We start from the raw sequence: 13,561 nt of genomic DNA, 5'->3' as shown, positions 1-13,561 counted from the left end.
CAGCCGTTGATATTGTGATGTTTATACGGGGATAAATTGAATTTTCGTTGTACATGTTCTTACCATATTAGAAAAAGAGTCTATTATGGGACTGATATATGTAAAACTGGTATGTTCCTTTTCTCCTATCGAGAGAGCACTGTTTCCCTCCAACCAATCAGTGGGCTCAATCACACGTATGTACACCAATCACAACTTAATTCAATCTTTCTGAATCCTTTAGACATGACTATCTGGTAAAGGGGATGGTGTTGTCTCTATAACTGTGTATTTTTTTGATGTTATAACGTTTTGTGAATAACACAGGCATAACCCTTCACACTTACGGTGCATTTGGAAAGTATTCAGACCCCTTGACTTTTTCCACATTTTGCAACGTTACAGCATTAAAACTGTAATATCTTATGTTTCACCGAGTCGTGGCTGAATGACGACACAGATAATATAGTATTGGCGGGATTTTCCATGCACCGGCAGAACAGAGAAGAAGCTATGTCTGGTAAGGCGAGGGGTTTGGGGGTGTGTCTTTTTGTCAATAACAGTATCGAGGTATTGCTCGCCTGAGGTAGAGTACCTTATGATAAGCTGTAGACCACACTATATACCAAGAGAGTTCTCATCTATATTATTCGTAGCTGTCTATTTACCACCACAGACCGATGCTAGCACTAAGACCACACTCAACCAACTCTATAAGGCCATAAGCAAACAAGAAAATGCTCATCCAGAAGCGGCGCTCCTAGTGGCTGGAGACTTTAATGCAGGCAAACTTAAAACAGTTTTACCAAATCTTTACCAGCATGTCACATGTGCAACCAGAGGGAAGAAAACTCTAGACCCCCTTTGCTCCACACACAGAGATGAATACAAAGCAATCCCCCGCCCTCCATTTGGCAAATCTGACCATAATTATATCCTCCTGGTTCCTGCTTACAAGCAAAAATGAAAAGGAGGAAATACCAGTGACTCTCTCAATACGGAAGTGGTCAGATGACACGGATGCTACACTACAGGACAGTTTTGCTAACACAGACTGGAATATGTTCCGGGATTCATCCACTGGCATTGAGGAGTATACCACCTCAGTCATTGGCGAACCAGACAAACCATCAAACAAGCAAAGCGACCATACAGGATTAAGATTGAATCCTACTACACTGGCTCTGACGCTCGTCAGATGTGGCAGGACTTGGAAACTATTACGGACTACAAAGGGAAACCCAGACGCGAGCTGCCCAGTGACACGAGCCTACTAGACAAGCGAAATGCCTTTTATGCTCGCTTCAAGGCAAACAACACTGAAGCATGCACGAAAGCACCAGCTGTTCTGGATGACTGTGTGATAACGCTGTCAGTAGCCGATGTGAGCAAGACCTGTAAACAGGTCAACATTCACAAAGCCGCGGAGCCAGACGGATTACCAGGACGTGAACTCAAAGCATGCACGGACCAACTGGCACTTTCAACCTCTCCCTGACTGAGTCTGTAATACCTACAAGCAGACCACCTTAGTGCCTGTGCCAAAGGAAGCGAAGGTAACCTGCCTAAATGATTACTGCCCCATAGCACTCACATCGGTAGCCATGAAGTGCTTTGAAAGACTGGTCATGGCTCACATCAACAGCATCCTCCCAGACACTCTAGGCCCACAAAGCTCATCACTAAGCTAAGGGCCCTGGGACTAAACACCCCCTCTGCAACTGGATCCTGGACTTCCTGACGGGTCACCCCCAGGTGGTAAGTGTAGGCAACAACACGTCTGCCACGCTGATCCTCAGCACTGAGGCCTCTCAGGGGTGTGTACTTAGTCCCCTACTGTACTCCCTGTTCACCCCAGACTGCATGGCCAAACACGATTCCAACAACGTCATTAAGTTTGCTGACGACACAACAGTGGTAGGCCTGATCACGACAATGATGACACAGCCTATAGGGAGGTCAGAGAACTGGCAGTGTGGTACCAGGACAACAACCTCTCCCTCAATGTGAACAAGACAAAGGAACTGATCGTGGACTACAGGAAAAGGTGGGCCCAACAGGCCCCCATTAACATGACGGGGCTGTAGTGGAGCGGTCAAGCGTTTCAAGTTCCTTGGTGTCCATTTGTTTTGTACACTGCTACTACTCACTATTTATTATCTATGCATAGTCACTTCACCCCTACCCACATATACAAATTACCTCAACTAACCTGTACCCCCGCACACTGACTCAGTACTGGTACCCCCTGTATATAGCCTCGTTATTGTTATGTCATTTTTTTTTTTAAACGTCATTTTATTTGGTAAATTTCTTCTTAAACAACATTGCAGTTCAAGAAGAGTTAAGTGCTTGTAGTAAGCATTTCACAGTTAAGGTATACATTTGTTTTATTCGGCGCATGTGACAAATACAGTTTGATTTGATTTATTCTTAATGGATGAAAAAAATCATCCCTCATCAATCTACACACAATACCCCATAATGACAAAGCAGAAACTCTTAGCAAATTTACATAAGTATTCAGACCCTTTACTCAGTACTATATTGAAGCATCTACAGCCTCAAGTCTTCTTGGGTATGATGCTACAAGCTTGGCACACCTATATTTGGGGAGTTTCTCCAATTCTTCTCTACAGATCCTCTCAAGCTGTCAGGTTGGATGTGGAGTGTCTCTGCACAGCTATTTTCAGGTCTCTCCAGAGATGTTCGATCGGGTTCAAGTCCGGGCCTCTGGCTGGGCCACTGAAGGACATTAAGAGACTTGTCCCGAAGCCACTCCTGCATCGTCTTGGCTGTGTGCTTTGGGTTGTTGTCTTGTTGGAATGTGAACCTTCGCCCTGTACCCATCCTCGCCAACACCTTCTGCCTTTTTATTTTTGTACATTTAGATTTGAACAGAAACTGTGTTTTATCCATAAATATACAAGGATGTCCTTAGCGCTCTGGAGCAGGTTTTCATCAAGGATCTCTCTGTACTTTCCTCTGTTCATCTTTCCGTCAATCCGGACTAATCTCCCAGTCCCTGCCGCTGAAAAACATCCCTACAGCATGATGCTGCCTCCACCATGCTTCACCGTAGGGATGGTGCCAGGTGAATGAATGCCAAGCATCCATACATGATGCTTGGCATTCAGGCATTCATCATACCAGAGAATCTTGTTTCTCGTGGTCTAAGAGTCCTTTAGGTGCCTTTTGGAAAACTCCAAGTGGGCTGTCATGTGCTTTTTACTGAGGATTGTCTTCCGTCTAGCCACTCTACCGTAAAGGCCTGATTGGTGGAGTGCTGCAGAGAAGGCTGTCCTTCTGGAAGGTTCTCTCATCTCAACAGAGGAACTCTGGAGCTCTGTCAGAGTGACCATCAGGCCCTTCTCCCCCGATTGCTCAGTTTTCCCAGGCGGCCAGCTCTATGAATAGTCTTGGTAGTTCCAAATTTCTTCCATTTAAGAATGATGGAGGCCACTGCCTTCTTGGGGACCTTAAATGCAACAGAAATGTTTTTGTACCCTTCCCCAGATCTGTGCTGACACAATCCTGTCTCTGAGCTCTAGAGACAATTCCTTCAACCTCATGGCTTGGTTTCTGCTCTAACATGCACTATTCAACTGTGGGACCTTATATATAGACAGGTGTGTGCCTTTCCAAATCAATTGAATTTACCACAGGTGGAATCCAATCAAGTTGTAGAAACATCTGAAGGATGATCAATGGAAACAGGATACACCTTAACTCAATATTGAGGCTCATAGGAAAGGGTCTGAATACTTATGTAAATAAGGTATTACTGTTTTTATTTGCAATAAATTAGCAAACCAGTTGTTTCTTTGTCATTATGGGGTTTTGTGTGTAGATTGATGAGGGGAACAAACTGATTTAATACATTTTAGAATACGGCTGCAAAGTAACAAAGTAACAAAATGCAGATAAAGTGAAGGGTTCTGAATACTTTCCGAATGCATCGTCAACTATAGTCAACCATCTTTCCCTAAACCTTTTTGTTTATCTTTACTTCAGAATCTGAGGAGGAGGACGAGGTAGCGGAAGAAGCGGAGCAGGAAAGAGAGGAAGGAGAGAGAGAAGAGCAGGCAAACACTGCTGAAGGAGGGAGCAGGAAAGGAGGCAGCCATTGTGCTGTGAAAAAGTCTGTCTTCAAAGTCACCTGTGGAGCCATCAATGGGATGCTACATAAGGATCGGTTTGCATCAGGTACATATTTTATTATTTCAAGGTTGAATAAAAAATAAGAAAATCCTACAGCTGTGAGAGCTTCCCATGTCTGTAACACACTGCCTTCAGACACACGTAACTGCGCCACACATACTGTAACCTAAAGACATGGCTAAAGGAAAATCAGACGTGTGAACACGTGAAATTAGCTGTATATAGCCACTTTCCATGTTGTCTGTAGTTTGTGAAGCGTGTAGATGTTGTCTGTTAATTTTCTGTCTTTTGTTTGGTTGCTTTTTTGTGTTATTGCTCTTTCTGTCTGCGTACTAAGTGTTAGTTGTCATATGTTGCTCTCTGCTCTGTATGTGCTCATTGTCTGTCTGTACAGGGACTATGGTCAAAAATGTGCTGACTGACTAAAACCGGCACTTGTACTGAAAATGTCCCCACAAAAATAAACTTAATATTATCGATAATACACTACAGGTTATTTTACCATAGCCCTATGTCACTCTGGTCAGCTGTAGTGACCCATATTGGATTAATTTGAGTTTGTCCTGTCCCTATCTTCTCTGTTGCCCCAGGGTCATGTGGAAAGAGCATCCGTACGGAGCTGCGCTGGATGACCCCGGTGGAGTTTGTGAAGGGGGAGTCAGCTCTGGAAGATCCCTCCTGGAAGAACGACATCCAGTGGGACGGGAAACCACTCAGCCTCCTCATCAAGGTACAGAGGGAAGGAGAACAGAGAGAAAGAGAGGAAGAAAGATGAGGGGGAAATAATGTGTGTTTGGCACTTACCAACCTACTGTACAAGGAATGGCTTAAGATAGTCTGACTGATCTTTAAGTGTTGAAAACATTTCCCTTCTTCAAAAAGGGGGGGGCGACGCACAATTGGCCTAGCATCGTCCGGGTTAGAGAGGGTTTGGCCGGTAGGGATATCCTTGTCTCATCACGCACCAGCGACTCCTGTGGCGGGCCGGGCGCAGTGCACGCTAATCAAGGTTGCCAGGTGCACGGTGTTTCCTCCGACACATTGGTGCGGCTGGCTTCCGGGTTGGATGCGCGCTGTGTTAAGAAGCAGTGCGGCTTGGTTGGGTTGTGTTTCGGAGGACGCATGGCTTTCGACCTTTGTCTCTCCCAAGCCTGTACGGGAGTTGTAGCGATGAGACAAGATAGTAACTACTAATAATTGGATACTATGAAATTGGGGAGAAAAAAGGGGGTAAAAATTCAAATTAAAAAAAGGTCTTTGTTTGTTTCTCATTTTCAGAGTAAGATCTTGGTCATCCACTCTCTCCTGTGTAAGTGCAAGCTGTGCAGCTCCACAGCCAAAGACAGGGTAAGCTTCCCCCTCGATCATCAGGAACATTATGGCACCCAGTTACCAATCAGCCAATCACATTGGTTAAACAAATGCTCCAGTTGTAATAATGAAATTCCAAGATGTTTCTTAACATCACTGTAACGGCAATGAATGAATGAATGACATCTTCATGTCAAATCATCAGTTGGCAACCCATCCCTTACAGGATTAATTGACACATAAACAAGCATTACAAGGATTCACAGTGATAATTCAGTGATAATTATTCTGGTGTTCTGCGCAGCGTGCACTGTATAAATAATGACAAATAAATCAGTACATAATAGTAGATAAGGTTTGTCAAGCAATAATAACCCTAGAACAGTAAAAATAATAAAAAATAAACACAGAAAAATTCTACAGAAGGTGTTTCAACCTGATTTCGCGCAAAGAGAAGATTCAAATGTGAGAGGCCTACAATATCTATAGACAGATGTGCACTTTATAAAAACTAAATACTTTTAGAATTTAATTCTAGGTCGCCCCTTTTTCTTTTATTCTAAGCTTAACAAAAAAATTCAGAGAACAGAAATACACAATGTACAAAAAAACATTTCAGTTTCTCCTCATCACTCAGCCACATATTGCCAGGGTAAATCTGGTGGGTTCCTGAAATAAGGACAAATGTATATATATCGTGGTAGAAAGAGCAATGGATGATAAAATTAATGTTATTCTTTATTTCTTCAAGGTTCCATTTTACCATTATCCCGACCTGTTTCAATACGCACGGGCAATATCCCTGATCTTACACATAACAATCTCTTGCTTTTAGGTAGGTTGTACATAATATACTGTATCTCTCACACATAAATTCACCCTTAATCAAACAAAAGGTTCTCAATTTGGGTTTATGAATCATCTCCCCCACCCATTTATTTTCATATTACAGTTGTCGACAGTTGTTTCTTAATAGTGTCTGTCTCCCTTAATTTGGTTTCTGTGCAAATGTTAAAAGTCAGACTGCTGGAAAAGGTTCGACATTTTGGTTTCCCAGGCTCCTCCTGTGGAACAGATCCCATTGAACACTTTTCTGGCAAAAGGCATATCCAACAGTCTATTCCAAAGTCTCACTATGTACGCCTTCCATCTCACCTCACAGGGATCCCAGCCCATGTCCAGGTTAATGCCAGTGCAAAGTTGTGGACACTTAGAAAATAACATACTGCTTTGATATACCTCTTAGCAACTCACACTCCTGCTGAATAGTCCAGAACAGGACACGTACGTCTGATAAAGTTTGGAATATGTGGCAAATACAATATCTCTGTATTTTGGTTTTTCCTATAACTCCCCCAAGAACTCTACTTGCTGAGTCAGCCAGAGCAGATGTGCCATATAGGAAGGTCATATGTTCATCAATATAATTGCTACTAAACTCAATCATTTCACCACCACAACAAATCATGATTCTCAATATTTATATATATATATATATATTTTTGCACCAATTGACTGCACATAATAACATTTTCCGCAGGTCTTGTTCAGTTTCTGCCATTAAAATAATATCATCCGCATTTCATCATCATAGGGTGCATTCGGAAAGTATTCAGACCTGTTGACTTTTTCCACATTTTGTTACGTTTCAGCCTTATTCTAAAATTGCTTCAATATTTTTTTCTCATCAATCTACCCCGTAATGACAAATTGAAAACAGTATTTTAAAAATGTTTGCGAATTTAGAAAAAACTAAAAACAGATACCTTATTTACATAAGTATTCAGACCCTTTCCTATGAGACTCAATATTGAGCTAAGGTGCATCCTGTTTCCATTGATCATTCTTGAGATGTTTCTACAAATTGATTGGATTCCACCTGTGGTAAATTCAATTGATTGGACATGATTTGGAAAGGCACACACCTGTCTATATAAGGTCCCACAGTTGACAGTGCAAGCCATGAGGTTGAAGGAATTGCAGGAGCTCTATGGACAGCATAGAATGTTCCCAATAACACAGTGGCCTCCATCACTCTAAAAATGGAAGAAGTTTGGAACCAAATTGCCAAATTGAGCAATCGGGGGTGGTGGGCCTCGTCAGGGAGATGCCCAGGAACCCGATGGACACTCTGACAGAGCTCAAGAGGTCCTCTGTGGAGGATGGGAGAACCTTCCAAAAGGACAACCATCTCTGAAGTACTCCACCAATCAGGCACTCCACCAATCAGATGGAAGCCACTCCTCAGTAAAAGGCACATAACAACCCGCTTGGAGTTTGCCAAAGGGCACTTAAATAACTCAGACCATGAGAAACAAGATTCTCTGGTCTGATGAAACCAATATTGAACTCTTTGGCCCTGAATGCCAATCGTCACGTCTGGAGGAAACCAGGCAGTTTTAAAATAAGGCTGTAACTTAACAAAATCTGGAAAAAGTCAAGGGGTCTGAATACTTTCAGAATGCATTGTATATTACTCCAATATTTAACTGTTTCAATTTTTTCCCTTTTATGACGTTGGCCTAGGTTTATGACAGTCATAAATACCTCTTCCCCCCTTTTTCCTCTCTCTACCCTACTGATGTTACATTTGCAAAACCCTTGGTTAACATAGAGATTCTGGGAACATCAGAAGGTAGGGGGAAATGAACTATATTCTGGTAATCCGACGAACTGAACATATGCGGTGGTACTTAATGAATATGATGTCAGTTCGGTTATCATCTGAGACATTCTCATCAATAATAAGATGACATAAACTCTACAGTGGAAAGTCTACACATCAGAGTTATCGGATTCACATGGAATTGTTGTTCAATTTAAATGTTTGAATATGAAATGTTTCGTGATGGGATGAAATGTGATGTTAGCTTCTAAAATGTGAGATTTGGGTTTTCATAAGGTAGGGCTCTGCTCAATCAGTGGCCCGCCCCTGTGAAGAGACATGGGCTATAAAACATTTCAAACACGCCCTCCTCTCCCTTCCTATATAAACCCTTGACGACAATATAACCTCCTTTTCCGAGGACGACGGTCCGATGTCAGAATGGTTCAGATAATAACTACAGAACGAAGCCAACATCAGCGTGAGCTTTGGTTGCGAATGGTATGAACTCTTATTTACTACAGAAGGGATACCTCCTAGCCATTGAGTTAGCAACAGCCGCTGCAAACAAGGGTTAGGAAGGAACAGACAGAGTATCCCGTCTACCACACAACGACGTTACTACAATGCATTCAATTTACCAGCAGAGACATTCTTCAGGGGACAAAGGACTCGGTTGGGCAACACGGCCTTCCATCTACCACCAACCTACCGAAGCGCAGCTCAGAGTAAATATTTATTGCATTTTCCTCTTCCAAATGAGCGGTAATTTAGAATGCATAAGATACTGTATTTACGATAGCACAGCTTCACCCTTTGTTCCTCAGTCTTCCCGCTCTTTCACTCAAACCCAGCCCCTTTTCTTTTGTGTAACCAGCTGTCATATCTGTTCTGCCCGCTAGGGATGTTTTCCTTTATGACGTAATTTGTAATCAAGTCATGATTTAAATATGTGTGTATGTGTAATTCTGTGTGATTAGTTGAGTATTTAGTAAATAAATAATTAAACCCAATTTTGCATTGCTGATTCAACTTGTTAGCCAGGGTTCGTGCAGGTAACTAAGAATTTACAACTTTCAGATGACACTGAATTAAGATGACGATTAATATTGACTGCTATTGATGTAAAATATTACTAGGTCTTTAAGAGTTTATTCGGAAGATAACAGCTGCCCGACTCTCTAGTTAATTACATTTACATGATTAGCTCAATCAGGTAATATTGATTAGAATAGCATGTCATATCACTTCATCCGGCATAGCCAAAGACACGACACACCAAATCATGAATAAAACATAGCAAACAGAGTCTTTGATCCGGAGTCTCCTTGTTTTACACCCAAGAGTGTGAGAAACCAATATGCACGATATTCGTTAACACACAAACAGGTGCTTGATTGTTAACCATTTCCTTCTCACCTTCCTCTCTTCTCTGTCTTGGCAGCATGATCAGGATAACGATGACGACTGCTTCATCTGTAGAAGCCAGGGTAGCTTGATATGCTGTGATGAGTGTCCTCGCTCCTTCCATCAGAGATGTCATCTTCCTATTGTAGATGACGCTATGCTGGGGTGAGAAGAGTTGAGGGTTGATGAGAGACAGTGTGAGAGAAAGAGATTGATACAAGAGAGGTATGTTTGTTCTGTGTTGGTAAACTTAGCTGTCAGATTATTTGTGCACTATTGAAATGTTGTGTGTGTGTGTAAATAATCACAGGGATGATCGTCCGTGGTTGTGTACATTCTGTGTACTGAGGGCCAGTCAGTCGTGGCACTACCCCAAACAAATGACCTACCAGGAAGCCTTGACCTGCCGAATCTCTGACCACCCACTGGTGAGGAGCCTGAATGAATGACATCTACCATTGGGCAAATTGCCTTCAATCAATCGACCTATCGGTCTGTCTGTCCATTATAAACATCACTATATACTTGACATTAAATATTTATTCAGACTTAAAATGTAAACAGTCTTTGATCAGTCACATAATGGTGTGTTTACTCTGACAGGAATGCCAGTACCTCCTGCTGTGTCTCTACCATGCAGATGACGACCACATCTTTGTGAAAGATCCATGCATCAATGTATGTTTGCTTGGTTCTCTCTCTGTGTGTGCGTGTCTGTGTGCATGTCTGTCTGCGTGCATCTGTGTCTGTGTGTGTGTCAAAGTTAACATATATCTCCATCTGTGTGTTTCATTGCCAGGTGAGAAACTACACCAGTGTGATAAAGACCCCTATATGGCTGGACAGGGTTGTGGAGAAGCTGCAGCAGAATCTCTACCAGTCAGTGCAACACTTTGTGTCTGATGTGTTGCTTATCTTCACCAACTGTGCCACATTTAACAGGGTAAGACTGCACTACGGCAGTATCCAATGTGAAGACTCCATGAAAATATTGGAATTATGCTAGTCAACTTTACTTATGGTAATGCATGAATAACAATGTGTCTTTGCTAAATGAGTTGTTTATTGCATTTCTAGTTAGTTTATTATGTTTTCTATACAAATGTGTCTGTCTTTTTTCTGAAGGATAATGCAGAGTACTGTGTGATGGGCGAAAGATTGAAGGATATATTTGAGAGAGAGTTCAAGAGTACATTCAGCATCCAGCTTCAGCATCCAACTGCATCCAACAGCCAGTAGAGCCTTCATCAAGTCTGTACTGTACTCTCACTATTTTTTATATTTTTTATTTAACCAGGTAGGCTAGTTGAGAACAAGTTCTCATTTGCAACTGTGACCTGGCCAAGATAAAGCAAAGCAGTTTGACACATACAACAACACAGAGTTACACATGGAATAAACAAACATACAAATCAATAATACAGTAGAAAAATCTATATACAGCATGTGCAAATGAGGTAGGATAAGAGAGGTAAGGCAATAAATAGGCCATGGTGGCGAAGTAATTACAATACAGCAATTAAACACTGGAATGGTAGAATGTACAGAAGATGAATGTGCAAGTAGAGATACTGGGGTGCAAAGGAGCAAGATAAATAAATAAATACAGTATGGGGATGAGGTAGATTGGATGGGCTATTTACAGATGAGCTATGTACTGGTGCAGTGATCTGTGAGCTAAGAGACAACAGGGAATATTCACCATGCCCTGGTCTTTCTATAGAGCCTTCATACAGACTTGCATGTACATTGTTATCCATCTAGTCATTTCATTAATTTATTTAATTAATTCTAACAGTCAAAATGGGTGTGTCATAATAATTGAAATATAATGGTGATGCAATTTAATTTAATCTCTCATGCAAGAAAGAGACTAAATTTCATTTAATCTCTCATGCAAGAAAGAGACTTAGAATGTCTTACCTTCCAGGTTCTTACTTCTGTTTAGGCCTCACTATATTTATGTTCGGGGATTCTGTTGAAAATAAACTCATGAATTTCTGAAACATTGTAGAACATACTGTATGTAGGTCTACTTGTTTGACTGTGTGTAGCCTTCCAGAATTTGGTTCTGTTGAGGAGAATATCATTAGAGCAGAAGCGCCCTCTTCAGGGCAGTTTGGGCAGCGTGTGCTTTGCGTCTCTGCCCAACGCTGGTATCGTCACCACAATTGTCAGCAGTGCATCCCTGCCCAAAGCTGCGCAGCAGCGTTATGCTGACATGCTTGGTAAAGAATGCAGAAGTGTCCACTTAATTTGAGGGCTGAGGGTGTGTTTTTTAAGTGTTTGGAACGTAACCTCAGAGCCCTTTGATAAAGAATACGAATAATCTTTGCTGCTTTCGAGTAAAGAGTGCAGCTTCATGATATTTCTCCGGGAGAAGGTGGTCCAAAAGATGACCGCGGCTGGCAACAAAAACGACTACCAAACCCATAGTACTTTGTAAGTTGTTGGTACTGTATACTCAGACAGAGATATATATTTCATATTTCAGTCTTGTTTCACAGGAACTTTAACTTTAGAAATACTAGTGGATAATAGCATAATCTACTGCACACCCAGAGATGATTAGCTAGCAAGGTGCTGGGAGACAAAAACTGGAGAAACAGGAAAATGCTATTACAATCTATAATGAAAGATCAGAATTGTATTGAAATTATGAGCTATCGCAAAATAAAATGTTTGCAGATCTTCTAGGCAAAGAAAACAGTTGGCTTAGAATCATAGGAGAGAGCCTCAAATATCACATTCATGTCTCTGGTCTCGTTTGCATGGTAAAACAAAAACAACTTAATGATTGGTTGAAAATAGATCCACCCACAATGTGCAAGCGTTGGCTGCAGGATGGAGTTGGTAAAAAGCAACTGCATAAACTTGCAGTCAAAACTTCATGACCATAGATCACATGAGTTTTGTCAAGTTAATGCAGTCAACATGTAGGTGCAAGTCTGGTTATTTTTAACCCCATAATGCAACACACTTTGAAAGTGGTGACCAACAATGGTCACCGATTTGACAAAGATAGCACTGGGACTGGAAGACTTGGAGGAAGAGGGAAGTCCAGGGGAAGCAGAGTCGCTGCCACCAACAAGACAGCTGGACTACCACCTCTTTGTGGAAGTGGTGTTGAGAGCCACGGCCAGAGGGGCCGCCGTCGGGCTACTTAGAGGAGTAGCAGTCGTCTCATTGGTCTGGATAGCAGAGGTCCTGTCTGGGTCGCTTCGCTGCTCAACGCCACCTTCTTGGGGCTTCTGATTGGGCTGGGGGTGGGTGCTGCAGATGGGGTGGACCGGGCGGTGGAGTTCCTGGAGCCTTGGGTGTGGTGGGAGGTTGTGGGTAATGAGGTGAGCGGGGCTGGGGGCCAGGTTGGCTGCAGTGAGTTGGGGTGGCCATTGGGGGGGTTTGATGAGCATCTTGGCAGTCAGGGCAATAAAGAACGCGGTGAAGGGTGCTGAGATCAGGATGGTGGCGTTCCAGACCTGACACCAGGATAAAGTGACTAAGGGGGCATTGAAATGATATTGAATTCTGCTTATATCACACTACACCACAAACATAACGTTCAAATGCAGAGACTATGACCATTGCTTGAGGTTGGACGAAATCTGTTGCCTATCTCTGCTGCACTGTATCAGCACAATGGACGGCGCTCTACACACTAACGCATGGAGGTTTTGGTAATGAATATAGGCTACAAGATTCAGTTCCTTCAAAAAGTATTCACAGTGTTACAGCCTGAATTAAAAATGGATTAAATACACATTCTCACCCATCTAAACATAATACCCAATAATTACAAATGAAAACAGGTTTTAAGAAATTCTTGCAAATGTATTGAAAATACCGATACAGAACTTTCAACACCCCTGAGTCAATACTTTGTAGAAGCACCTTTGTCAGCTATGAGTCTTTCTGGGTACGTCTCTAAGAGCTTTCCACATCTGGATTGTACATTATTGACATAGATTTCGATGTAGATTTAAGTCAAAACTGTAACTCGGCCACTCAGGAACATTCAATGCTGTCTTGGTAAGCAACTCCAATGTAGATTTGGCCTTGTGTTTTAGGTTATTGTCCTGCTGAAAGGTGAATTAATCT

At 42.1% G+C, this 13,561-nt stretch overlaps 2 protein-coding genes across 5 annotated transcripts in view; both read left to right on the top strand.

The window, feature by feature from the left end:
* LOC118384134 (nuclear body protein SP140-like protein) overlaps window positions 1-10,115 on the top strand; it is a 112,339-nt gene extending 102,224 nt beyond the window's left edge. For 2 of the 3 annotated variants that reach the window (XM_052518559.1, XM_052518558.1), the window contains 3 exons: window positions 4,731-4,870; window positions 5,419-5,487; window positions 9,501-9,647. In XM_052518559.1, the coding sequence (XP_052374519.1) occupies window positions 4,731-4,870; window positions 5,419-5,487; window positions 9,501-9,632 (341 nt within the window). In that variant the 3' untranslated portion in view covers window positions 9,633-9,647. Of the gene's footprint in view, window positions 1-4,730; window positions 4,871-5,418; window positions 5,488-9,500; window positions 9,892-10,066 lie in introns of those variants that run through there. The other variant, XR_008136430.1, reaches the window with a different exon arrangement.
* Window positions 1-11,903, top strand: part of LOC118384359 (nuclear body protein SP140-like protein) — a 241,315-nt gene extending 229,412 nt beyond the window's left edge. Inside the window, exons 18-19 of one of the 2 annotated variants that reach the window (XM_052518541.1) lie at window positions 10,263-10,406; window positions 10,589-11,903. In XM_052518541.1, coding sequence (XP_052374501.1) covers window positions 10,263-10,406; window positions 10,589-10,702 — 258 coding nt within the window. In that variant the 3' untranslated portion in view covers window positions 10,703-11,903. The remainder of the gene's footprint in view (window positions 1-10,262; window positions 10,407-10,588) is intronic. The other variant, XM_052518539.1, reaches the window with a different exon arrangement.
* The last annotated feature ends 1,658 nt before the right edge of the window (window positions 11,904-13,561 follow it).

The sequence above is a fragment of the Oncorhynchus keta genome, chromosome 5 (assembly GCF_023373465.1).
Source record: "Oncorhynchus keta strain PuntledgeMale-10-30-2019 chromosome 5, Oket_V2, whole genome shotgun sequence".
Classification (NCBI taxonomy): domain Eukaryota; kingdom Metazoa; phylum Chordata; class Actinopteri; order Salmoniformes; family Salmonidae; genus Oncorhynchus; species Oncorhynchus keta.
Note: the sequence above shows the minus strand (reverse complement) of the source record. Positions and strands in the feature narration are given on the sequence as shown.